Below are 25,618 nucleotides of genomic sequence, written 5' to 3' on the forward strand. Positions count from 1 at the left end.
ACTAGTCTCAACGTCAACAGTGAAGAGGCGACTGCGGGATGCTGGTCTTCTAGGCAGAGTTGCAAAGAAAAATACATATCTCAGACTGGCCAATAAAAATAAAATAATTAGATGGGCAAAAGAACACAGACACTGGAAAGAGGAACTCTGCCTAGAGGGCCAGCATCCCGGAGTCGCCTCTTTACTGTTGACGTTGAGACTGGTGTTTTGTGGGTACTATTTAATGAAGCTGCCAGTTGAGTACTTGTGAGGTGTCTTTTCTTTCAAAAACAAGGACTTTTCTAAGTGACCCCAAGCTTTTGAACGGTAGTGTAAGTATGTAGACCCTTTACTCAGTACTTTGTTGCAGCACCTTTGGCAGCGATTACAGCCTTGATTCTTCTTGGGTATGACGCTACAAGCTTGGCACTCTTCTATTTTGGGAGTTTCTCCCATTCATCTCTACAGATCCTCTCAAGCCCTGCCAGGTTGGATGGGGAGTGTCGCTCTACAGTTATTTTCAGGTCTTTCCAGAGATGTTTGATCATGCTCATGTCCGGGCTCAGGCTGGGCCACTCAAGGATATTCAGAGACTTAGGGTCTCTGTCCTGTTGGAAGGTGAACCTTCGCCCCAATCTGAGTTCCTGAGCGTTCTGGAGCAGGTTTTCATGAATGATCTCTCTGTACTTTTCTCTATTAATATTTTCCTCGATCCTGACTAGTCTCCCATCAGACCAGAGAATCGTGTTTCTCATGGTCTGAGAGTCTAGGTGCCTTTTGGCTAAATCCAAGCGGGCTGTCATGTGCCTTTTACTGAGGATTGGCTTCCATCTGGGCGCTCTACCATAAAGGCCTGATTGGTGGAGTGCTGCAGAGATGATTGTCCTTCTGGAAGGTTCTCCCATCGCCACAGAGGGAGCTCTTTCAGAGTGTTCTATCAGAGTGACCATCGGGTTAATAGTCACCTCCCTGACCAAGGCCCTTCTCCCCTGATTGCTCAGTTTAGCTGGGCGGCCAGCTCTAGGGAGATTATTGGTGGTTCCAAACCTCTTCCATTTAAGGATGATGGAGGCTACTATGTTCCTGGGGACCTTCAATGCTGCAGAATTTTTTTTGGTACCCTTCCCCAGATCTGTGCCTCGACACAATCCTGAATCGGAGCTCTACAGACAATTCCTGCGACTTCATGGCTTGGTTTTTGCTCTGACATGCACTGTCAACTGTGGGACCTTATATAGGTATCCTTCCTAACTCAGTTGCCGGAGAGGAAGGAAACTGCTCAGGGATTTCACCACAAGGCCTTTTTAAATCATGCCCAATCAATTGAATTTCCCATAGGTGGACTCCAATCAAGTTGTAGAAACATCTCAAGGATGATAAATTGTACATAAACAGGATGCACCTGAGCTCAATTTAAAGTTTCATAGCAAAGGGTCTGAATACTTATGTAAATAAGTTATTTCTGTTCTTTGTTTTTTTTTAACATTTGCAAACATTTCTAAAAACCTGTTTTCATTTTGTCTTTATGGGGTATTGTGTGTAGATTGATGAGGAAACTGTTTTATTTAATCCATTATAGAATAAGGCTGTAACGTAACAAAATGTGGAAAAGGGAAGGGGTCTGAATACTTTCCAAGGGGTCTGAATACCCCCCCCCCTCCCCAATATTTCTAAGATAGCTGCTGGGATGGTGTAAATAAAACTTGTCTGCATTACACAATGGAACCCCGAGCACCAGCCTGCTCTTGCTGATCAAAACGGGTATACTGCCTAACTAATGGCTGTGATGTGTAGGCCTGTGGTGGCAGTTCAGGAGGAGAGTCAAAGGCTTCTTCCGGAAATTATTTTTGATTAGGCCTATTCTCGCGCGCGGACAAGTCTATAGGCTGCGTTTTAGAAGGAGAGCAGGAAGATGAGGAGGACCGGAGGTCAACTTTGATAACATGTTACTGTAATTGGTTTTTATTGAAAACAACATGTTTCTTGCCCGTGATGTATTTATCAGAGTTATTGACCTCACAATAAGTCAGATTTGAGTAACTTACATTGTGGTGCTGAAACTTGAAGCAGAGGCCACGGCACAATCAATTGAAAATGAACGTCTCATGGTGCTAAAGGTAAGCAAATTCGAGCATAATTCATTTCTACAGTCTTAATTGTAGTTAGACTTTATTAACAACAAGAGAACTTTGCGTTGGAGCCTTTCTTCCTTTTTAAGAAACAATAGGTAGGCCTACCTGTTTGACAGACAAAATGAGGCTTTAGGCTGCTATATCCATAGATTTTGTCGGTCAATTCCTCCACCATGCACTCTATAAATAGCCTACCTACGTGTCAGTGAAGGGTTTTTAAGTTAAAAACAAAACTCGAATTGAGAGGGTATGCCATAGGCCGGGGTTCCCCAACTAGCGGCCAGGGTTCCCCAACTAGCGGCCAGGGTTCCCCAACTAGCGGCCAGGGTTCCCCAACTAGCGGCCAGGGTTCCCCAACTAGCGGCCAGGGTTCCCCAACTAGCGGCCAGGGTTCCCCAACTAGCGGGCCTGCACATAAAATTTAAAAAATGAGCATACATATTATTATTCTTTATTGAACACAAAATACTGTAAAAACACCAGCAAATCAGCTCCGCGTTATTTTAATTTAGGAAATCTGTTCCAAAGTATTCCCACGGATAATAGAGAGATACGGTGCCTTCAGAAAGTATTCACATCCCTTGACTTGTCACTGGCCTACCCCATAAATGTCAAATTGGAATTAGTTTTTTTTTACAAATGAATTATAAATGAAAATCTGAAATGTCTTGAGTCAGTAAGTATTAAATCCCTTTGTTATGGCAAGCCTAAATAAGTTCAAGAGTAAAAATTAGCATGGACTCACTCTGTGTGCAATAATAGTGTTTAACATGATTTTTGAATGACTACATCATCTCTGTACCCCCCCCTCCAAACACATACAATTATATGTAAGGTCCCTCAGTCAAGTAGTGAATTTCAAACACAGATTCAACCACAAAGACCATGAAGGTTTTCCAATGCCTCACCAAGAAGTACACCTATTGATAGATAAATATAAACAAAACAGACATTGGATATCCCTTTGAGGATGGTGAAGTTATTAATTACACTTTGGTTGGTGTATCAACACACCCAGTCACTGCAAAGATATAGGTATCCTTCCTAACTCAGTTGCCGGAGAGGAAGGAAACTGCTCAGGGATTTCACCATAAGGCCAGTTAGTTTACGATAGGAGAAAACTGAGGATGGATAAACAACATTGTAGGTACTTCACAATACTATTGACAGAGTGAAAAGAAGGACGCCTGTACAGAATAGAAATATTCCAAAACATGCATCCTGTTTGCAAAAAGGCACTAAAGTAATACTGAAAAAAATGTGGCAAAGCAAATGTACTTTTTGTCCTGAATGCAAAGTGTTATGTTTGGGCCAAATCTAAAACAACACATTACTGAGTACCACACTCAATATTTTCAAGCAAAGGGGTGGCTGCATCATGTTATGGGTATGCTTGTCACCGTGAAGGACTTTTCATGATACAAAATAAACAGATGGGAGCTAAGCAAAGGCCAAACCCTAGAGGAAAACCTGGTTCAGTCTGCTTTCCACCAGACACTGGGAGATGAATTCACATTTTAGCAGGATAATAACCTAAAACACAAGGCCAAATCTACACTGGAGCTGCTTCCCAAGAAGACAGTGAATGTTCCTGAGCTTGAAGAATTTTGAAAATAATAAATATTGCATAATCCAGGTGTGGAAATCTCTTATATATTTACCCAGAGAGACTCAGCTATAATCGCTGCCAAAGGTGCTTCTACATTGTATTGACTCAGTGGTGTGACTACTTATGTAAATTAGATTTCTGTATTTCATTTTTATTAAATATGCTAAAATGTCTAAAAGATTGTTTTCACTTTGTCATTATGGGGTATTCTGTGTAGATGGGTGAGACATCTTTTTTTTTTTTTTACTATTTTGAATTAAGGCTGTAACAAAATGTGGAAGAAGTCAAGGGGTACAAAGCATTCCTGAAAGCACTGTGATTGTGTACAAACGTAAGCAAGGTTTGAAATGATTATTATTTTTTCAAATATTATATATGTTTGGGCTTCTTGTGATCAATTTCCAGTCCACAAATGATTTGTAATTATGTTTTCGGCCCCCTGACTATCCGCTCAATAATTTTTTGGGGGGGGGGATTGATCCCTGCCATAGGCCTGCCCCCCTTTTTATTAAATAAAATGGCAAAAGCCCTACCCCATTGTCAGCTTAAGATTTTGAAGAAAACATTTATAAATGGTCTGCTGTAAAATACCCGGGACAGACGTGACGTTGATGCATACTATTGTTTCGTTTATTTGACATTAGTTACATCCTCTATAACCAAAGAGAAAAAAATGAAAGACTTTGCTTGGGAAGTAGTCTAATTCTGTCGCTCTGATTTGATTAAGCTATTCAATTTCTGTACAATAGAAGATGTTTAAACCCAGACAGCTTTTAGGGAACACTTGTGACCTTCTCTCGTTGGGTTAAGCCACTTAAGAAGAGTAGCCAGCAGTTAAAGCTTACATTTGTCTGCGTCGGTAGGCCTACTCAAAATGTATCATGCTCAGATTCCTAATAACGTCTCAGATTTTATTATTTGCAAACAGGAACGATTTCGTTGCAAACAAGACACACTGATTTGGCGTTGGAGATAAATTATAAGATGGAAATATAGGCCTATCTCTCTGTCCGTTCATAGCCTGTAATTTCGGTAACTCACACACCCCAGAGCCACATCACATTTGCTCAGATGGTGTCTTGTTAATTCCCTACATACTGCATACAGTACCTCAGCAAAGGCTCATATTTGTCACTAGCTTTAGAAGTGTATCCATATTTCAAGGTGATTTAGCTACCTTGGCTCCTGGTTCGGCTGCGTTGGTGAGCGGTGCACAGCTAGAGGCAGCCGCTGTTCAACCAATCGTGTGAAGCAGAATCAGGTCATTCTGCATAGTGGAAATGATTGATCTTGAACTCTTTTTGTCTTTGGCGTGTGTGTTTTTACCAGGTATACTGCGCACAGCGGTGCCTGATATGGACAGGGAAACCCAGGACCGGTACCTGGTTGTTCTGCAGGCCAAGGACATGGGGGGCCATCTGGGAGGTCTCTCAGGGACCACCACTGTCACCGTGAGGCTGAGTGATGTCAACGACAACCCCCCTCGCTTCACACAGAGTAAGTGGCACACACACACATATCACATGCACACATGCTCACTTACTCTGGGACATGCACAAATACACACACGCGCGCACACAAAAACACACACACCTGTCCCTCCCACACACACTTTAACAGGTATACTTCACGCATCGATCGCTCTGAGCTAGAAAGACAATTTTTCCAACCTGGGGGCAGTTCTGGTGACCCCAGTAAGATTGTGGGGAAAGGGGAACCCAGGGAGAAATGCTGCCTTTTAACCAGCCTTATTCCTCCAGCCTGTCCAGTGCTTTTAGTGCCCCTGTTGCTGCAGTGTGTGACAGGAGAGGGTTAGAACGCCATCAAAGCCTCCCAGCCGCTCTGCTCAATTACATACCAGGAATTAAAAGACACCCGCAATCCAGCTCCTTTCTCCCAAATTCAGTGCTGCTTACTGAATTTCACATGGCGTTTACTAGCACCGGAGGGTTAAATTAGAGGGATTGAACCAGGCGTTTGTGAATATTATTATAGTCCCTAACAAGTTGTAAAGGGATGGTTTGCGGGTCGCAACACTAAATGCTTCTTTAACGTCACAAGACTTTTGAGAGCATCCTGGGTTTTGCCTCCGATCCCACCATTCATGACTTTCTTCAAGGAGCCAAACAGCACTGAAAGCTGTCAGGGTATGTCTTTAACGCAGGAACCTGACCCTCCTGTAGAGCTTGTGAGCCCAGCAACATGTGGGAATCCACCTTGTGACGCACACCTCTACAATGTTCTAGGAACCAATACGCGGGTTTCTTCTTAGCCAGGGTGGAACATTGATTCATAGCTCAGTGGCCGTTGGCTATTAGGGTGTTACACACGCGGACTCAGGTGCTCCTCCGCGTCCACTCTGTAGTTTTATTCACGTTTAAAAGCCTTGGCTGCCAATGGGGAGTGGAGACACATCCTGTGCCAAGGTGATGGATGGATAGGTAGATTGTCTGACGGATGACTACATAGGTAGTAGGCCTGATAAGATCAGTTTCTTTTTTTAATGTGACCATGAGATTAGAGACAGCGAAACAGAGAGTGATTTTTCATCATAAATATTGCTATATTTATTTCTCCTAAAGGGCTGCCAGTTACTGAGAAAATGAGACTGGGGAAAGAGTTAGAGAGATGGTGGGATGGGGAAAGAGAGAGAAATTAGAGACAGAGGGAGAGAGAGAGACAGAGAGAAAGGGAGAAATGGAGAATGTGAAAGGAAGAAGGAGAGAGAAGAAAGAGGGGGGTACAGAAAGACAAATAAATAGAGAATATTGTCATTGACAAACACCATTTTTCTACTTCATATTCATAATTTCCAGCACCACCCCAACATCAATATATGTGAAAATGGGGGGAATGTTGTCCTTTCCTTTCTTCAAAGGTCCTTCTGTAGCTCAGTTGGTAGAGCATGGCACTTGTAACGCCAGGGTAGTGGGTTTGATTCCCGGGACCACCCATACGTAGAATGTATGCACACATGACTGTAAGTCGCTTTGGATAAAAGCGTCTGCTAAATGGCATATATTATTATTATATTATATTATTCAAACTACTGTGATAATTTCAGAATGTAAAAGCTGAAAACTCAATAAAAACAAGTTTCAAATATCATGAAAATGTCCAGCTGTCCAGCTGTTTAAAAATATTGCTCTGCTATTAGTATTTTTACTGTATGACTTTTGGGCTCAAGGAAACAATTATGTTTACGTTGCTCTGCTTACTTCGGGGCAACTATCGGGGCAAGAGTCGTGCGTGATCTCCGGAGGTAGCATTCCAGACTTGAGAAATAGGCAAGTTTACATTGTAATGTCTCTCGAGAATCGATACCGCTCGAGAATCTTGAAATTCTCCTTAATTCTCGATAAGGAGAATAGAGCCACAGAGGGGGAGAAAGAGAAGAAGAGAGGCCTCCCAAGGGAAAGAAAGAGATAAAGACCAGCGTGTGGGACTGGATTATTAAAAGGAATGAGGGAACAGGCAGAACAGAAAGAGGGAGGAGGTGAAAGAAAGATTGGAACAGGACACACAAAGACTGCCAGAAGGAGAGAAATACCCACAGTGTGAAATCTATGAAAAAGGGAGTGAAAGAATGGAGCGGAGGGAGGTGGGATGGTAATCATGGTAGTTGTCCTCTGAAGAAATGAGTGAGAGAAAAAGAAGAGGAGAAATAACAAAGAAGCATGAGTGGGTGATGTGATGAAGTCGCAGGGGAGGGAGACTGGCAATGCATAACAGCTTAACCCTGTGTGTGTGTGTGTGTGTGTGTGTGTGTGTGTGTGTGTGTGTGTGTGTGTGTGTGTGTGTGTGTGTGTGTGTGTGTGTGTGTGTGTGTGTGTGTGTGTGTGTGTGTGTGTGTGTGTGTGTGTGTGTGTGTGTGTGTGTGTTAACCTTTATTTAAGCAGGGAGTCAGAAAATCATTCTGTATCTAGTGTGACCACCATTTGCCTCATGCAGCGCGACACATCTCCTTTGCATAGCGTTGATCAGGCTGTTGATTGTGACCTGTGGAATGTTGTCCCATTCCTCTTCAATGACTTTGCGAAGTCGCTGGATTTTGGCCGGAACTTGAACACGCTGTTGTACACGTCGATCCAGAGCATCCCAAACATGCTCAGTGGATGACATATGACGGCCATGGAAGAACTGGGACATTTTCAGCTTCCAGGAATTGTGTACAGGTCCTTGCGACCTGTGGCCATGCATTATCATGTTGAAACATGAGGTAATGGGGGCGGAAGAATGGCACGACAATGGACCTCAGGATCTCATCACGGTATCTCTGTGCATTCAAAATGACATCGATAAAATGCAGTTGTGTTCGTTGTCCGTAGTTTATGCCTGCCCATACCATATCCCCACCGCCACCTTGGGGCACTCTGTTCCCAACGTTGACATCATCAAACTGCTCGCCCACATGACGCTATACACGTGGTCTTCGGTTGTGAGGCCAGTTGGACGTAGTGCCATATTCTCTAAAACGATGTTGGAGGTGCCTTATGGTAGAGAAATTAGCATTAAATTATCTGGTAACAGCTCTGGTGGACATTCCTGCAGTCAGCAATGCAATTGCACGCTCCCTCAAAACATGAGACATCTGTGGCATTGTGTTGTGGTGACAAAACTGCACATTTTACAGTGGCCTTTTATTGTTCCCAGCACAAGGTGCACCTGTGTAATGATCATTCTGTTTAATATGCCACACCTGTCAGGTGGATGGATTATGCCTACTAACAGAGATGTAAACACATTTGTGTGTAAAAGTTGAGAGAAATAAGCTTTTTGTGCATATGGAAAATTACTGGGATATTTATTTCAGATCATGAAACATGGAACCAACATTTTACATGTGGCGTTTATACAGTGCATTCGGAAAGAATTCAGACCCCTTGACTTTTTCTACATTTTGTTACGTTACAGCCTTAATCTAACATTTATTCAATTGTTTTCCCCTCATCATTCTACACACAGTATCCCATAAAAAATAAGAATAAAGAACTGAAATATCACGTTTGCATAAGTATTCAGACCCTTTACTCAGTACTTTGTTAAAGCATATTTGGCACCGCTTACAGCCTCAAGTCATCTTGGGTATGGCGCTACAAGCTTGGCCTGTATTTGGGGAGTTTCTCCCATTGTTCTCTGCAGAGCCTCTCAAGCTCTGTCAGGTTGGATGGGGAGCTTTGCTGCACAGCTATTTTCAGGTCTCTCAAGAGACGTTCACATTTTTTATAATGTTTTTTAATTTCACCTTTATTTCACGAGGTAGGCCAGTTGAGAACAAGTTCTCATTTCCAACTGCGACCTGGCCAAGATCAAGCAAAGCAGTACGACAAAACCAACAACACAGAGTAACACATGGGATAAACAAATGTACAGTCAATAACACAATAGAAAATCTGTATACAGTGTGTGAAAATGAAGTAAGGAAGTAAGGCAATAAATAGTCCATAGTGGCGGAGTAATTACAAGTCAGCAATTAACACTGGAGTGATATATGTGCAGATGAGGATGTGCAAGTAGAAATACTGGTGTGCAAAACAGCAGAAAAACAAAAACAAATATGGGGATGAGGTAGGTAGTTGGTTGGATGGACTATTTACAGATGGGCTCTGTACAGCTGCAGTGATTGGTAAACTGCTCTGACAGCTGATGCTTAACGTCAGTGAGGGAGATATAAGTATCCAACTTCAGTGATTTTTGCAATTCGTTCCAGTCATTGGCAGCAAAGAACTGTAAGGAAAGGCTGCCAAAAGAGGTGTTGGCTTTGTGGATGACCAGTGAAATATACCTGCTGGAGCGCGTGCTACGGGTGAGTGTTGCTATGGTGACCAGTGAGCTGAGATAAGGTGGAGCTTTACCTAGCAAGGACTTATAGATGACCTGGAGCCAGTGGGTTTGATGACAAATATGTAGCGAGGACCAGCCTAAGAGAGCATACAAGTCGCAATGGTGGGTAGTATATGGGGCTTTGGTGACAAAACGGATGGCACTGTGATAGACTGCATCCAATTTACTGAGTATTGTTGGAGGCTATTTTGTAAATGACATCGCCAAAATCTAAGATCGTCAGGAAAGTCAGTTTTACGAGTGTAGGTTTGGCAGCATGAGTGAAGGAGGCTTTGTTTCCAAATAGGAAGCCAATTCTAGATTTAATTTTGGATTGGAGATGCTTAATATGAGTCTGGAAGGAGAGTTTACATTCTAGCCAGACACCTAGGTATTTATAGTTGTCCACATATTCTAAGTCAGAACCGTCCAGAGTAGTGATGCTAGGCAGGCGGGTGGGTGCGGGCAGCGATCGGTTGAATAGCATGCATTTAGTTTTACTAGCGTTTAAGAGCAGTTGGAGGCCACAGAAGGAGTGTTGTATGGCATTGAAGCTCGTTTGGAGGTGTGTTAACACAGTGTCAGATGTATACAGAATGGAGTCGTCTGCGTAGAGGTGGATCAAAGAATCACCCGCAGCAAGAGCGACATCATTGATATATACAGAGAAAAGAATCGGCACGAGAATTGAACCCTGTGGCCCCCCCATAGAGACTGCCAGAGGTCCGGACAACAGGCCCTCCGATTTGACACACTGAACTCTATCAGAAAAGTAGTTAGTGAGCCAGTCGAGGCAGTCATTAGAGAAACCAAGGCTGCCGACAAGAATACGGTGATTGACAGAGTCAAAAGCCTTGGCCAGGTCGATGAAGACAGCTGCCCAGTTTTTTCGATGGTGGTTATGATATCGTTTAGGACCTTGAGCATGGCTGAGGTGCACGTGTGACCAGCTCTGAAACCGGATCTCATAGAGGAGAAGGTGTGGTAGGATTCGATATGGTTGGTGATCTGTTTGTTCACTTGGCTTTCAAAGACTTTAGAAAGGCAATGCAGGATGGATATAGGTCTGTAACAGTTTGGGTTTAGAGTGTCTCTCCCTTTGAAGAGGGGGATGGCCGCGGCCGCTTTCCAATCTTTAGGAATCTCAGACGATACGAAAGAGAGGTTGAACAGACTAGTAATAGGGGTTGCAACAATGGCGGCGGATAATTTTAGGAAGAGAGGGTCCAAATTGTCTAGGTCAGCTGATTTGCAGGGATCTAGATTCTGCAGCTCTTTCAGGACATCAGCTGTCTATATTTGGGTGAAGGAGAAGGGGGGGGAGCTTGGGCCAGTTGCTGCTGGGTTGCAGAGCTGTTGGCCGGGGTTGGAGTAGCCAGGTGGAAAGTGTGGCCAGCCGTAGAGAAATGTTTATTGAAATGATCGATTATCGTGGATTTATCGGTGGTGACAGTGTTTCCTAGCAGTGGGCAGCTGAGAGGAGCTGCTCTTATTCTCGATGGACTTTACAGTGTCCCAAAACTTTTTGGAATTAGTGCTGCAGGATGCAAATTTCTGTTTGAAAAAGATAGCCTTTGCAATCGGGTTCAAGTCCGAGTTCTGTCCTGAAGCCACTCCTGCGTTACCCTGGTTGTGTGCTTAGGGTCGTTGTCCTGTTGGAAGGTGAACGTTCGCCCCAGTCTGAGGTCCTGGGGCAGGTTTTCATTGAGGATCTCGCTGTACTTTGTTCTGTTCATCTTTCCCTCGATCTTGACTAGTCTCCCAGTCCATGCCGCTTAAAAAAACATACCCACAGAAATGATGCTGCCACCACCATGCTTCACTGTGCCGTGTCTTTGGCTATGCCGGATTAAGTGATATGACATGCTATTCTATAATCATGTAATCATGTAAATGTAATTAACTAGAGAGTCGGGCACCACAAAATAATATTTATAGAGCTGTTATCTTCCGAATAAACTCTTAAAGACCTAGTAATATTTTACATCAATAGCAGTCAATATTAATTGTCATCTTAATTCAGTCTCATCTGAAAGTTATACATTCTTAGTTATCTGCACAAACCCTGGCTAACAAGTTGAATCAGCAATACAAAATTGGGTTTAATTATTTATTTACTAAATACCTAACTAATCACTCAGAATTACACATATGCATATTTAAATCATAACTTGATTACACATTACGTCATACAGGAAAACGTCCCTAGCGGGCGGAACAGATATGACAGCTTGTTACACAAAAGAAAAGGGGCTGGGTTTGAGTGAAAGAGCGGGAAGACTGAGGAACAAAGGGAGAAGCTATGCTATCGTAAATAGAGTATCTTATGCATTCTAAATTACCGCCCATTTGGAAAAGGAAAATGCAATAAATATTTACTCTGAGCTGCGCTTTGTAGTAACGTCGTTGTGTGATAGACGGGATACTCTGTCTATTCCTTCCTAACCCTCGTTTGCATCTGCTGTTGCTAACTCAACGGCTAGGAGGTATCACTTCTGTAGTTCATACCATTCGCAACCAAAGCTTACGCTGATGTTGGCTTTGTTCTGTAGTTATTATCTGAACCATTCTGACATAGGACCGTCGTCCTACATCCCCGGAACAGGTTATATTGTCTTCAAGGCTTTATATAGGAAGGGAGAGGGCCACTGAGTGAGCAGCCTTATCTTATGAAAACCCAAATCTCTCATTTTACAGGCTAAAATCACATTTCATCCCATCACGAATAATTTCATATTCAAACAACAATTCCAAGTGAATCTGATAACTCTGATGTGTAGACTTTCCTGTGTAGAGTTTGTCATTTTATCATTGATGAGAATGTCTAAGATGACAACCGAACTGACATCATATTCATTAAGTACCACCGCATGTGTTCCGTTGGTCGGATGACCAGAATATAGTTAATTTCCCCCCACCTTCTGACATTCCCATAATCTCTATGTTAACCAAGGGGTTTTGCAAATGTAACCTCAGTAGGGTAGAGAGAGGAAAAAGGGGGGAAGAGGTATTTATGACTGTCATAAACCTACCCCCAGGCCAACGTCATGACAACTGTAAGGATGGTGCCAGGTTTCCTCCAGACGTGACGCTTGGGCATTCAAGCCGAAGTGTTCAATATTGGTTTCATCAGACCAGACAATCTTGTTTCTCATGGTCTGAGTCTTTTAGGTGCCTTTTGGCAAACTCCAAGCAGGCTATCATGTGTCTTTTACTGAGGAGTGGCTTCCGTCTGGACACTCTACCATAAAGGCCTGATTGTTGGAGTGCTGCAGAGATGGTTGTCCTTCTCTAAGGCTCTCCCATCTCCACAGAGAAACTCTGGAGCTCTGTCATTGTGACCATCTATTTTTTGGTCACCTCCCTGACCAAGGCCCTTCTCCCCCGGTTGCTCAGTTTGGCCAGGTAGCCAGCTCTAGAAAGAGCCACTGTGTTCTTGGGGACATTCAATGCTGCATACATTTTTAACGTACCCTTCCCCAGATCTGTGTCTTGACAGAATCCTGTCTCGGAGCGCTACAGACATTTCCTTCGACCTCCTGGCTTGGTTTTTGCTCTGACATGCACTGTCAACTGCGGGACCTTATATAGACAGGTGTGTGCCTTTCCAAATCATGTCCAATCAATATAATTTCTCACAGGTGGACTCCAATCAAGTTGTAGATACATCTCAAAGATGACCAATGGAAACAGGATGCACCTGAGCAAAATTTCGAGTCTCATAGCAAAGGGTATGAATACTTATGTCAATTAGGTATTTCAGTTATTTTTAAATTTCCAATAGATTTTCAAAAATGTCTAAAATCTGTTTTTGCTTTGTCACTATGGGGTTTTGTGTGTAGATTGATGCACTGTATATACACATCAATTACAAAGTACATGAAAAGCAAACACAAATCACATCGTTCAGTAAAAAAGGCCCTATAACATTAAGTTAAGTATAACATCTGTCTCGCTCAGTCTTGATCTCCCCTCTTTCTCCTCTTGACGCACAGCCACATGCATGTGCACACACCCTTTATCTAAAAATATGATTCACTGGCTAGAATATTTTTTATTGTGTCAATCATTAAAGAAGAATATCTACATGTATTGAATCTGCAGTTTCCTTTAGCACGGTGCATCACATGGATGCTTGGCAGTTTGTCAAGCTGAGAGGAGACAGGGAAGCGAAAGGTGACAAGCTTTGTCATCTCACTTCAGGGCCAACCCCACCTCCTGCTTTCTGTCTCTCTCTTTTCTTCTCTCTCTCCTTTTCACTGCCTCTACCGCTTTCTGCATCTCTCTCTCTCTCTCTCTCTCTCTCTCTCTCTCTCTCTCTCTCTCTCTCCATTAATCCCCCCACTATCTCTCCCTTTGTCGCTCTCCCACACACTCCCACTGTCCCCTGTCACCCCCTTCACACTGTCCTTTCACACTCCCCATCTGTGCCTGTTTCAGAGCACCACAGAGAGCCAATCACTCTCTCTGATTGTTAAACAGAAGTGTCCATGCGGGATGTCTCCCCTCTGTCCTTAAAATCCTTCACAGTACACTCCAGTCACCATAAAACTGCATTTATTAACCAACAGTTATTCTCCTATCATGCCGTAAATTAAATGGCGTACCCAAGCTTGATGAGGGCCACAGAATGCTCCAGAATGTTTCCAGTAACGCTTGTGGCTTGTCCGTACAGTCCTGTAAAATGTCTGACCACAGGGATCATGTGTATAACACGAGTACCGCATTGGGAGCCACTCTTGAGTTTTGAGTACTGCTATTTCAAACACCATGTTCAGGGAACTGTCATTTCGTCATATGGTCAGTAAGCACAGACAAAATGTACCCACATCAGTAAACATCACATATAGCAACTCCATTATTGACTAGAGTGGTAGTGGTAACCATTGGCAACATTTCCATCCCATCAGTGATATACAATAGCAAGTTGCAACTATATGCTCTATGCAACATTGCATCTAATGTTTTCTCAATATGACATTGAAAAGGCATATGTGATTTGGACCGCCTCATCGTACGCTTGAGCAGAGGCCATGTCGTATGGCATTGAATATGTCATCTGAGCTAAAGAAGCTGATTAATGTATGTTTAGGAAGCCGTAAGGATCTGAGGAGACGTTCATCCTTTTCTATGTGACTACCCTCTTCCCATATTCTTCTGCATCACACAACGCCCATCTCTACCCGTCATTTTCCCAAGGTGTCCGACTGCTTACCATCTCCTCTCTGCGTCTTTCCAATGTGACCACCCACTTTCCGCTCCTCTCTGCGTCTTTCCAATGTGACCACCCACTTTCCGCTCCTCTCTGCGTCTTTCCAATGTGACCACCCACTTTCCTCTCCTCTCTGCGTCTTTCCAATGTGACCACCCACTTTCCTCTCCTCTCTGCGTCTTTCCAATGTGACCACCCACTTTCCTCTCCTCTTTCTGCGTCTTTCCAATGTGACCACCCACTTTCCTCTCCTCTCTGCGTCTTTCCAATGTGACCACCCACTTTCCTCTCCTCTCTGCGTCTTTCCAATGTGACCACCCACTTTCCTCTCCTCTCTGCGTCTTTCCAATGTGACCACCCACTTTCCTCTCCTCTCTGCGTCTTTCCAATGTGACCACCCACTTTCCTCTCCTCTCTGCGTCTTTCCAATGTGACCACCCACTTTCCTCTCCTCTCTGCGTCTTTCCAATGTGACCACCCACTTTCCTCTCCTCTCTGCGTCTTTCCAATGTGACCACCCACTTTCCTCTCCTCTCTGCGTCTTTCCAATGTGACCACCCACTTTCCTCTCCTCTCTGCGTCTTTCCAATGTGACCACCCACTTTCCTCTCCTCTCTGCGTCTTTCCAATGTGACCACCCACTTTCCTCTCCTCTCTGCGTCTTTCCAATGTGACCACCCACTTTCCTCTTCTCTCTGCGTCTTTCCAATGTGACCACTCACTTTCCGCTTCTCTATGTGTTTTTCCAGTGGGCTCCCCCCACACTGAGACTTTAGTTATCACTGTGCATGACATGATAAAGACATGAGAGGCTCGTTTGAATGCACGAAAATGAGTCCGGAGTGCAAGTTCACTGAGCGTGAAGGAGGGATGGGGGGGAAGGATGGGAAGAGGAGAGATGGGAGGGAGGGAATAAGAGTTAAGCCATGAACTGCCTCGTCCCAGTCATAAGGACAGCTGCAATCATGTGAGCCGTAATCATTTCATCTCATTCTGCTTGTGGAAACAGTGCATTGAAACGTCGCTAGTCCTATCTCTGGTTCAGGGCTAGGCTGCAGGGCTCTGGGGCTTTGAAGCGTGGATGGGCCTTGTCATGTGACCGTGGAGACGTGGCTGCCTGCTGTACTCTATGTCCTGGGAGGATGATTTATGGACTTATACAGCTGATTGGGTCGGCTGAGAGAATGCAAATAAGCACGCACGCACGCACGCACTCTCTCACACGCACACGCACACACACACACAGAGTATACACACAGGGCTCCCCTCTGATAGAGAAGCCCTCTGGGTGCTATAGTTAACAGTGGGCCATGAAAACGTCCCTGAAATCGCTCCATCGTATCACAACGCACAATTAAGCCCGGGATGGCATTGCCCCAGAGTTAGTGGTGTGGTATGGTGCTGCCTGGATATGCTCCTCTTGGGCAATGCCTGCCTGCACTACCCTTCCTTTGTGGTTATGCCCACAGGGTTGTGAGGGAGGGAGACATGGGGTCGGTAAGGTCGCAAGCGCCACTGCCTCCTGGGTACAGGCTGTTTGTTGTGATTATAGGCCTGGGCAATGAACACTCAGACTGGGGTACTGGTTAGAGCAACAGCAATCCAGCTCCAGTCCCTTAGAGGAATACACTAACAGCAGTCTCCTAGAGGAGCTTTTTCCTCCACAGACCCCATGCAGCTAAAGAGCCTGTGGGGAGATATTCATCTCACAATGTAATCGCACAAGGTAGAATAAGCATACATGCCACTGTGGCTATGGAAGCCCACGAGTGCATTCTGAGACATCCAGGACTTCGGAAGAGGGGCGAGGGGAGAGTTTGAAACATCATTAAAGCCAGAAGCAGCCATTTGTTCTAGTTTTCAGGAGGAACAACCTTGGGCCATCATCGTTGTCTCGTCACCCATGTTGAAATGAAATCCATCAAGAAGCGCCTCCGTGTCTATCCGTCTTCGAGAGCACGAGCTGAAAGGAAATGGCATCCATTTTTTGTTGCTGTTGCCTTCCTTGTCATCTAACGTGGCAGTGTGCCCTCACGCAGAATACAAGGAGTTAAAGCCATTCTTTTTGTGCCGAGCCATCAGTGGACGGAAGGCAGAGAGGAAAAGGAGAGAGAAGTGATTTCCATGCTAATGGGAATGTTCGCGGCAGGGCTTTCTCTCTCTCTCTCTCTCTCTCTCTCTCTCTTTCTTTCTCTCTCTCTCTCTCTTTCTCTCTCTCTCTCTTTCTCTCTCTTTCTCTCTCTTTCTCTCTTCTCTCTTTCTCTCTCTCTCTCTTTCTCTCTCTCTCTCTTTCTCTCTCTTTCTCTCTCTCTCTCTTTCTCTCTCTCTCTTTCTCTCTCTCTCTCTTTCTCTCTCTCTCTATCTCGCTGTCTGTCTCTGTCTGCACATATGAATGTAGCTGCTGGACTGTGAGAGCCACGGGGGGCTTACCCATCCACGGCTCGTGTGGGGATGCTGCTGGCTAGCTCACGTGGGCACTGTCACTGGCAGGGGGTAGAGTTAGAGAGGAGCGGGTGGTGGTGGAGGAGGAGGAGGAGGAGGTAGGGTTAAAATAGAACCTAACTCGAAAAATGGAAGACCCCGAGGGGACGTGTGTAGTTGACGGAAATTTAGCATTTGCCACTCTTGCCTCTGTGGGGTTTCAGCAGGGGGTTTGAGTGGCTGCGTGACCATGTCCAACCAAAGACATTCCCTGGGGTCTGTGTCCAACCAAAGACATTCCCTGGGGTCTGCTGCTCAAATAGGAAGATGTGGAAATGTGCCAGTGATGTCAAAGAAAACATTCTGCCAGCGACAACGGTAGTAGAGGTGAAATCGCCTCAGTCTGTCCTCTCTCATGTCTTATGTATGAGCCTGGCTGGAACCCCGATGCCACATTTATGCTGGTAATACATAGTGAATGAATCCCCCCCCAGAATGCTTGCATTGTTAAACAAATGCTCAACACTTCAAAGTGTATACAGTAGATTATATACAGTCAAATATGAAGCTAGAAAATGAATCTGCAAATGAAGGCTGTTCTGCTGTGCTCTCAATGCCTTCGGTTTGCAGGGCTCCCGTCCAGCTGTTTCAGTGGGTCAAAGAGGAGTGATGATGTGAAGTAGTTATTGGTGAATAAACACAGCCATTAGACTGTTATGATTGGATATGTGGGCAGGGGAGCTGACCTCAGTTGCTACGCAGACGCTCAGGAGAGGAGAGAAGGCCTGGAACATATAGCCATGCCAGATCTGTATGTGCCAACTCTGACCCTCGTCAGTGGACTAAAGCACATACATCTGCACAGGCTATGATGAACACTGCCTCTAAGGCCAAGAATAAGCCAGTAGAGAGGAGAGAAGGTCTGGGTCATGGCAGGAAAATGTGAGGAAACGATTATAACGATTTGACCTTTGACTCTTCCTCCAAGGCCTTGAAGAATAATATAATAATAATATATGCCATTTAGCAGACGTACAAAACATTAAGAGCACCTTCCAAAGTTGACCCCCCTTTGCCCTCAGAACAGTCATGTGGGACATACATTCTACGTTCCACAGGGATGGGTGGTCCCCAGTTGTGGTTGGCTGGAACCCTTTGGGTGGTGGACTATTCTTGATACCCTGGAAACTGTTTTGTGAAAAACCAAGCGCATTTCTTAACAAAAATGCTCTACCAACTGAGCTACAGAAGGACCGCTCTTACAGAGCTCATCAGAATATCAGAATATGAGATTACTTTATCCCCTAGGTATTCTAGGTGGGGTTTCCCTTCATAATCTAGTCTGCAGTGTGTTCCACCTGAACACAACTACACTGAGTGTACAAAACATTAAGAGCACCTTCCTAATATTGAGTTGCTTCACTGGAAGCCCGGAGGAGCCCCTTTGCCCTGGCACAGGCAGGGAGCCCAGCCAACAGCGAGTTGCAGACAGCCTCAATTTGACAAGTTGGATTAGGACCTGCGGACATGGACTCTACTCTGCGGATGTTGTAGAAAGAACCCACAGGAACGGGAATCCAGGGTGTTGTCCAGGAAGGTTCTTCTCTGGGAAGAGGACACATGGTGTCGTGAAGTTGGCTGAAGATGTCCGAGTTTTGGGTGGTGGACCATTCTGCAGAGATGATCACCACACAGGAAACTGTTTTGTGATAAAACCATGTGAGGTTATGACAGAGCAACGTATTGCATTTCTTAACACAAACTGGTGCGCCTGGCGCCTACTACCAAACCCTGTTCAAAGGCACTTAAATCTTTTGTCTTGCCCGTTCACATTCTGAATGGCACACATACACAATCCAGTTTCAATTGTCTCAAGGCTTAAAAATCCTTCTCTAGCCTGTCTCCTCCCCTTCATCTACACTGTTTGAAGTGGATTTAACAATAGACATCAAATAAGGGACCATCGCTTTCCCCAGGATTCACCTGGTCAGTCTGTTAACGTTTTGTACACTCAGGTGTTTCTCAGTATGCATACTACCGTGCTCCACACTCTCATGCTCCGACTGCATTCTCCGTCCACGTTCTTGCGAGTACGTTCTTGCGAGGACGAGAGTGTGGAGAATGCATCAAACAATAAATACACTTGTTGTATTACTGTATTACCTCACGCTTCACCTCCCCATTCACTGAACCTTCTTCCAGCCAGGACAATGGCAACAATAGAGACGAACCAAGATATACACAAAGCAAACGTTTTACTTCATAATTATCAGCTAGATATGTGAATTGTAATAATCTAGCTAGACAGCTAGTTAAACAGGCAAAAATGACCATAAAACTTGTTTTATGCAATATAATGTCCATTCTTCATGGGTAGCTAGCTAACAATTCTTTGTGGCTATCTGGCTAGCTAACAGTACTAGTAGCTAGCCAGTTAGCCCGATTGACTTATTATGGGCTTGAGATCTATGGTATGTAGGCAGGTAAACATGCCAAAATTAACACAGCATGTATTTATTAACATAAAATATTGTTGTCAGGCAACATTTCATTCTGAAGTTGGAGTGTATTTATATAGTTATTTTTTTTAAATGTTTCCCGAGAGGCGCAGCAGTCTAAGGCACTGCATCTCAGTGCAGGAGACGTCACTACAGTCCCTGGTTCAAATCCAGGCTGCATCACATCCGGCCGTGATTGGGAGTCCCATAAGGCGGCGCACAATTGGCCCTGCGTCGTCCGGGGTAGGCCGTCATTGTAAATAAGAATTTGTTCTCAACTGACTTGCCTAGTTAAATAAAGGTTGAATTAAAATATATACACTACCCTTCAGAAGTGTGGGGTCACTTAGAAATATCCTTGTTTTTCAAAGAAAAGCACTTTTTTTGTCCGTTAAAATAACATCAAATTGATCAGAAACGCAGTGTAGACATTGTTAATGTTGTAAATGACTTTTGTAGCTAGAAACGGCAGATTTTTAATGGAATATCTACATAGGCTTACAGAGGCCCATTATCAGCAACCATCACCCCGGTGTTCCAATGGCAAGTTAGCTAATCCAAGTTTAGCATTTTAAAAGGCTAATTGATCATTAGAAAACCCTTTTGCAATTATGTTGGCACAGCTGAAAACGGTTGTTCTGATTAAAGAACCAATAAAACGGGCCTTCTTTAGACTTGTTGAGTATCTGGAGCATCAGCATTTGTTGGTTTGATTACAAGCTCAAAAGACCAGAAAAAAACCAACTTTCTTCTGAAACTCGTCAGTCTATTCTTGTTCTGAGAAATGAAGGCTATTCCCTGGGAGATATTGCCAAGAAACTGAACATCTCGTACAATGCTGTGTACTACTCCCTTCACAGAACAGCACAAACTGTCTTTAACCAGAATAGAAAGAGTTGTGTGTATGATTTTCAACTAAGTTTGACCAATTTAGTTGGGCATCATTGCTCAGTGGCAATTACAAAAGTAATAGTGATAGTGACGATAACAAAACAATTAAGTAATTGGCAATAATTCCAATAATTGTTATTGCTAATTAAGTTCCTCATCCTCAGAAGAAGTCCTAATTAAAATAGAGGTGATTAATATTGTCCTCCTTTTTATCATTGTATTTTTCTCCCCATTTCTTTCCTCTTTATTAATATTTCATCTAAAGTTCAGCGCTTTCTGCTTCAATAGACAGTAAAATCACTGCTGGAAACATTACTCTCAGACTCTCTTTCTCTCCATTTTTCTCTCTCTCTTTCTCTTGCTCACTACCTCCCCCTCTCTGGCTCCCCATACCAACTCCCTCTCTCACTTTTTCTTTATTTGCGTTCAACCTGTGTCACCCTCTCTCTCTCTCTCTCTCTCTCTCTCTCTCTCTCTCTCTCTCTCTCGCTCTCTCTCTCCCTCTCTCTCCCACTCTCGTCCTCTCTGTTCCCTATCTGTGTCCCTTTCTATGGCCAGCCGTGTGTACTAGTCATGCTGATTCTGTCCATTTATAGTGTTCTCTCAGCAATACCCATCAGTCAGTCAGTGTCCTCTGTGTCCCTTGGGGACTGTTCACTTCCTCCTACTCATGACAGCGTGAATGTAGAGGCCCACCCATTTACGAGGTAAATAGAGTATGTCATATATATCCTGTCTCTCTAAGTGTGGCATTAATGTAGTGGAGGATTCATTCATCCTGCAGGCACGCTATGTTAACCCTTTGTCGCCAGGCCCGGCAGTATCAGAGTGGTGCTGGGATGTCCAGTTAGTCTGCCAGTCAGATAGCCACGCCTCTCTCCCTCCCTCTCTCTCTCTCTCTCTCTCTCTCTCTCTCTCTCTCTCTCTCTCTCTATCTCTCTCACTCTCCCCCAGGCGATCTCTCTGTATTAGGCTACTACTATTTCTGCCTACATTTCTCCCACTCTCCGGCCTTCTCTCCCTCCCTTGCTGTTCTCTTCCCTTAAGCCTCATCCACTGGAAGTGCCTGTGTGATGGACTCTTACTAAACGGATGCAGATTTTATTCAGGCTATTTCCAACCAGTGCGTGCACTTTAGCCAGCTAGACACTTTTTTTAATGACTCGCCTTACTCTCACCACTTCAGAGAAACAGAAAGCCTCCTACCCAAATAAGACGGATCCTACCCCCCCCCCATCCCTCAGCCCTCTCCTCTCCTAGCGTTATTACTGTAGCCTACCGTGCAGTGAGTCTGCAACTCACTATCCCTGTCCTCATTTCCATTTTCCTTTAGGTTTCATTTCACGGGATTCATAACCTATGTCCCCCTTTCAGAATCTCTTTTACTAGGACTAGTCACCTCTTCTATATTTATCCTTCTCCCATACCTCCTCCTCCCTCCCCAGCTCCCTGTCCTCCTGTCTCAGTGTGATGTCACAGATAAACCTGTTTACACTACAGCCACCCCTAATTAACTCCCACTGGCTGTCACTTCACTTCCCCTTTACACTAATCTCCCGTTAATGTGGCCTGTTTCAACCAATCACCACGCTTTGCCCAGGTGCCCTGACCAATCACGGTGTTCGTTATTTAACTGTTGAAAACTAAAAAACAGTTTGGTAGTCTGGGGGGAAAGTATCTTCTGTTATCTCCAGTGAGGTAAGGGGGAAGATGGCGAGTTGAAGGTGTTTCTCTTTGAAGTGCATTTGAGAAGAGCACAATGGAGGGGTTTGAACAGAGCACAATGGATGGGTTGAGCAGAGCACAATGGAGGGGTTTGAGCAGAGCACAATGGAGGGGTTTGAGCAGAGCACAATGGAGGGGTTTGAGCAGAGCACCGTGGAGGGATTTGAGCAGAGCACAATGGAGGGGTTTGAGCAGAGCACAATGGAGGGGTTTGAGCAGAGCACAATGGAGGGGTTTGAGCAGAGCACAGTGGAGGGTTTGAGCAGAGCACAATGGAGGGGTTTGAGCAGAGCACAGCGAAGGGGTTTGAGCAGAGTACAATAGAGGGGTTTGAGCAGAGCACAGCGGAGGGGTTTGAGCAGAGCACAATGGAGGGGTTTGAACAGAGCACAATGGAGGGGTTTGAGCAGAGCACAATGGAGGGGTTTGAGCAGAGCACAATGGAGGGGTTTGAGCAGAGCACAGTGGAGGGGTTTGAGCAGAGCACAGTGGAGGGGTTTGAGCAGAGCACAATGGAGGGGTTTGAGCAGAGCACAGCGGAGGGGTTTGAGCAGAGCACAGCGGAGGGGTTTGAGCAGAGCACAGCGGAGGGGTTTGAGCAGAGCACAATGGAGGGGTTTGAGCAGAGCACAATGGAGGGGTTTGAGCAGAGTACAATGGAGGGGTTTGAGCAGAGCACAGCGGAGGGGTTTGAGCAGAGCACAATGGAGGGGTTTGAACAGAGCACAATGGAGGGGTTTGAGCAGAGCACAATGGAGGGGTTTGAGCAGAGCACAGCGGAGGGGTTTGAGCAGAGCACAATGGAGGGGTTTGAGCAGAGCACAATGGAGGGGTTTGAGCAGAGCACAATGGAGGGGTTTGAGCAGAGCACCATGGAGGGGTTTGAGCAGAGCACAATGGAGGGGTTTGAGCAGAGCACCGTGGAGGGGTTTGAGCAGAGCACAATGGAGGGGTTTGAGCAGAGCACAATGGAGGGGTTTGAGCAGAGCACAGAGGAGGGGTTTGAGCAGAGCACAGCGGAGGGGTTTGAGCAGAGCACAATGGAGGGGTTTGAGCAGAGCACCGTGGAGGGGTTTGAGCAGAGTACAATAGAGGGGTTTGAGCAGAGCACAATAGAGGGGTTTGAGCAGAGTACAATAGAGGGGTTTGAGCAGAGCACAGCGGAGGGGTTTGAGCAGAGTACAATAGAGGGGTTTGAGCAGAGCACAGTGGAGGGGTTTGAGCAGAGCACAATGGAGGGGTTTGAGCAGAGCACAGCGGACGGGTTTGAGCAGAGCACCGTGGAGGGGTTTGAGCAGAGCACCGTGGAGGGGTTTGAGCAGAGTACAATAGAGGGGTTTGTTTAGAGGGGTTTGAGCAGAGTACAATAGAGGGGTTTGAGCGTACAATAGAGGGGTTTGAGCAGAGCACAGCGGAGGGGTTTGAGCAGAGCACAATGGAGGGGTACAGAGCACAATGGAGGGGTTTGAGCAGAGCACAGCGGACGGGTTTGAGCAGAGCACAATGGAGGGGTTTGAGCAGAGCACCGTGGAGGGGTTTGAGCAGAGTACAATAGAGGGGTTTGAGCAGAGCACAGCGGAGGGGTTTGAGCAGAGTACAATAGAGGGGTTTGAGCAGAGCACAGTGGAGGGGTTTGAGCAGAGCACAATGGAGGGGTTTGAGCAGAGCACAGCGGAGGGGTTTGAGCAGAGCACAATGGAGGGGTTTGAGCAGAGCACCGTGGAGGGGTTTGAGCAGAGCACAATGGAGGGGTTTGAGCAGAGCACAGTGGAGGGGTTTGAGCAGAGTACAATAGAGGGGTTTGAGCAGAGCACAGCGGAGGGGTTTGAGCAGAGTACAATAGAGGGGTTTGAGCAAAGCACCATGGAGGGATTTGAGCAGAGCACAATGGAGGGGTTTGGTTAGAGCACAATGGAGGGGTTTGAGCAGAGCACATCGGAGGGGTTTGATTCTCTCTCCTGAGTACAATTACCAAGGCCTGGTGGGGAGAACTGTATCAGAGAGCCACAAAGCATTGAGCCTGTGTCCACCCATGGTGCTTCACCACACCTCTCTAGAGAGGCCAGAGCCAGGAGTTTCAAGTGTTGTGTGATTATTGTTGCCTTGGCAGCCTGTCCTCATATTATTTTGAGCTGTCGCTCCCTCTCTTTCCCTCTCGCCGACTCCATCGATCTCCAGTGGACATGATGAATGATTTCAGTTGCCCGCTTGACTACATGGTGAGAGGAAAGCTGATAATGACTACTTTACCATCGCCATCACGCCTCCCCCCATTCACTCCTACAGCTGTGTGTGTGTGTGTGTGTGTGTGTGTGTGTGTGGTGCACGCGCCTGCATCACTGCTCTTGTGTAACACAGCTCTGAGATTTATGATTGCCTTCCAGCAGTACATCGACATATAGACAACTGTTACAGTGAGTGTTTGTTGTGTATGTTAATGAGAGCGAGAGAGAGTTTCTCTGCGTCTGTGTGGGTGGGCTGATAGTTTCTCTTTTTTGCTCACTTGAATAGAACTTAGCTAATTTTGGGGTGTCATTAGTAATATGAATGTTTCGTGGGATGGTCTGAGTCTTTGCCTTCTGGTGCCCAGTGTCCCAGATGGTTGATTCGTCGTCATGGCAAATAAACTGATATGTAATGTTGATTCATTGGCACAGTATCCCCTTCAGTAGGCAGGCCCGGGCCCCGGAGTCTCTGTGGGCGTAAGCATGCTGAGTTTCATGTTTCGCCGCCTTAGGAGACGGAAATGTACATTTATATCCTGTAATATACACGGTTTGTCCTTTCTTTAACTCATTATTAGAACACAAAGAATATGTCTTTATTATTCAGAGCCAACTGAATTTATATTTTTTGCTGACATCGTGCCCAGCCAATCCCTCGGGACACCACACCCACACACGAGGGCCCCCAGGGACCGGAGTTGTTCCTGACCAGATGCCCTGATGAGGAAACCATGAGTTCATGTGGTCAGGAAAAGTCCTGGCCCCTTACTCAAACATGTCAGTGATAGTACTTAAATCAGGTGTCGTAAGCAGATTGCTGCTAGAAGAAGGAGAAGGTGGTCGTTGGGCCAGAGGATCAAAGAGCAGGTGAATGACCAGGGAGCCGTTTACTCTCAAGGGCCCGGGCTGGGAGGTTTACTCTCAAGGGCCCGGGCTGGGAGGTTTACTCTCAAGGGCCCGGGCTGGGAGGTTTACTCTCAAGGGCCCGGGCTGGGAGGTTTACTCTCAAGGGCCCGGGCTGGGAGGTTGTACTGTAGAAATGAGCTTGATGACTTATAGCTGTGGACATGATGCCGCTTTGATCGATGTCAATTGTGGTGGCT

General features: G+C 45.4%; 1 protein-coding gene across 3 annotated transcripts in view; it reads left to right on the forward strand.

The window, feature by feature from the left end:
- LOC118395004 (desmocollin-1) overlaps positions 1-25,618 on the forward strand; it is a 139,178-nt gene that overhangs the window by 81,983 nt on the left and 31,577 nt on the right. For all 3 annotated transcript variants that reach the window (XM_035788753.2, XM_052464164.1, XM_052464163.1), the window contains exon 5: positions 5,050-5,217. In XM_035788753.2, coding sequence (XP_035644646.2) covers positions 5,050-5,217 — 168 coding nt within the window. The remainder of the gene's footprint in view (positions 1-5,049; positions 5,218-25,618) is intronic.

This window comes from Oncorhynchus keta, chromosome 15 (assembly GCF_023373465.1).
Source record: "Oncorhynchus keta strain PuntledgeMale-10-30-2019 chromosome 15, Oket_V2, whole genome shotgun sequence".
Lineage (NCBI taxonomy): Eukaryota > Metazoa > Chordata > Actinopteri > Salmoniformes > Salmonidae > Oncorhynchus > Oncorhynchus keta.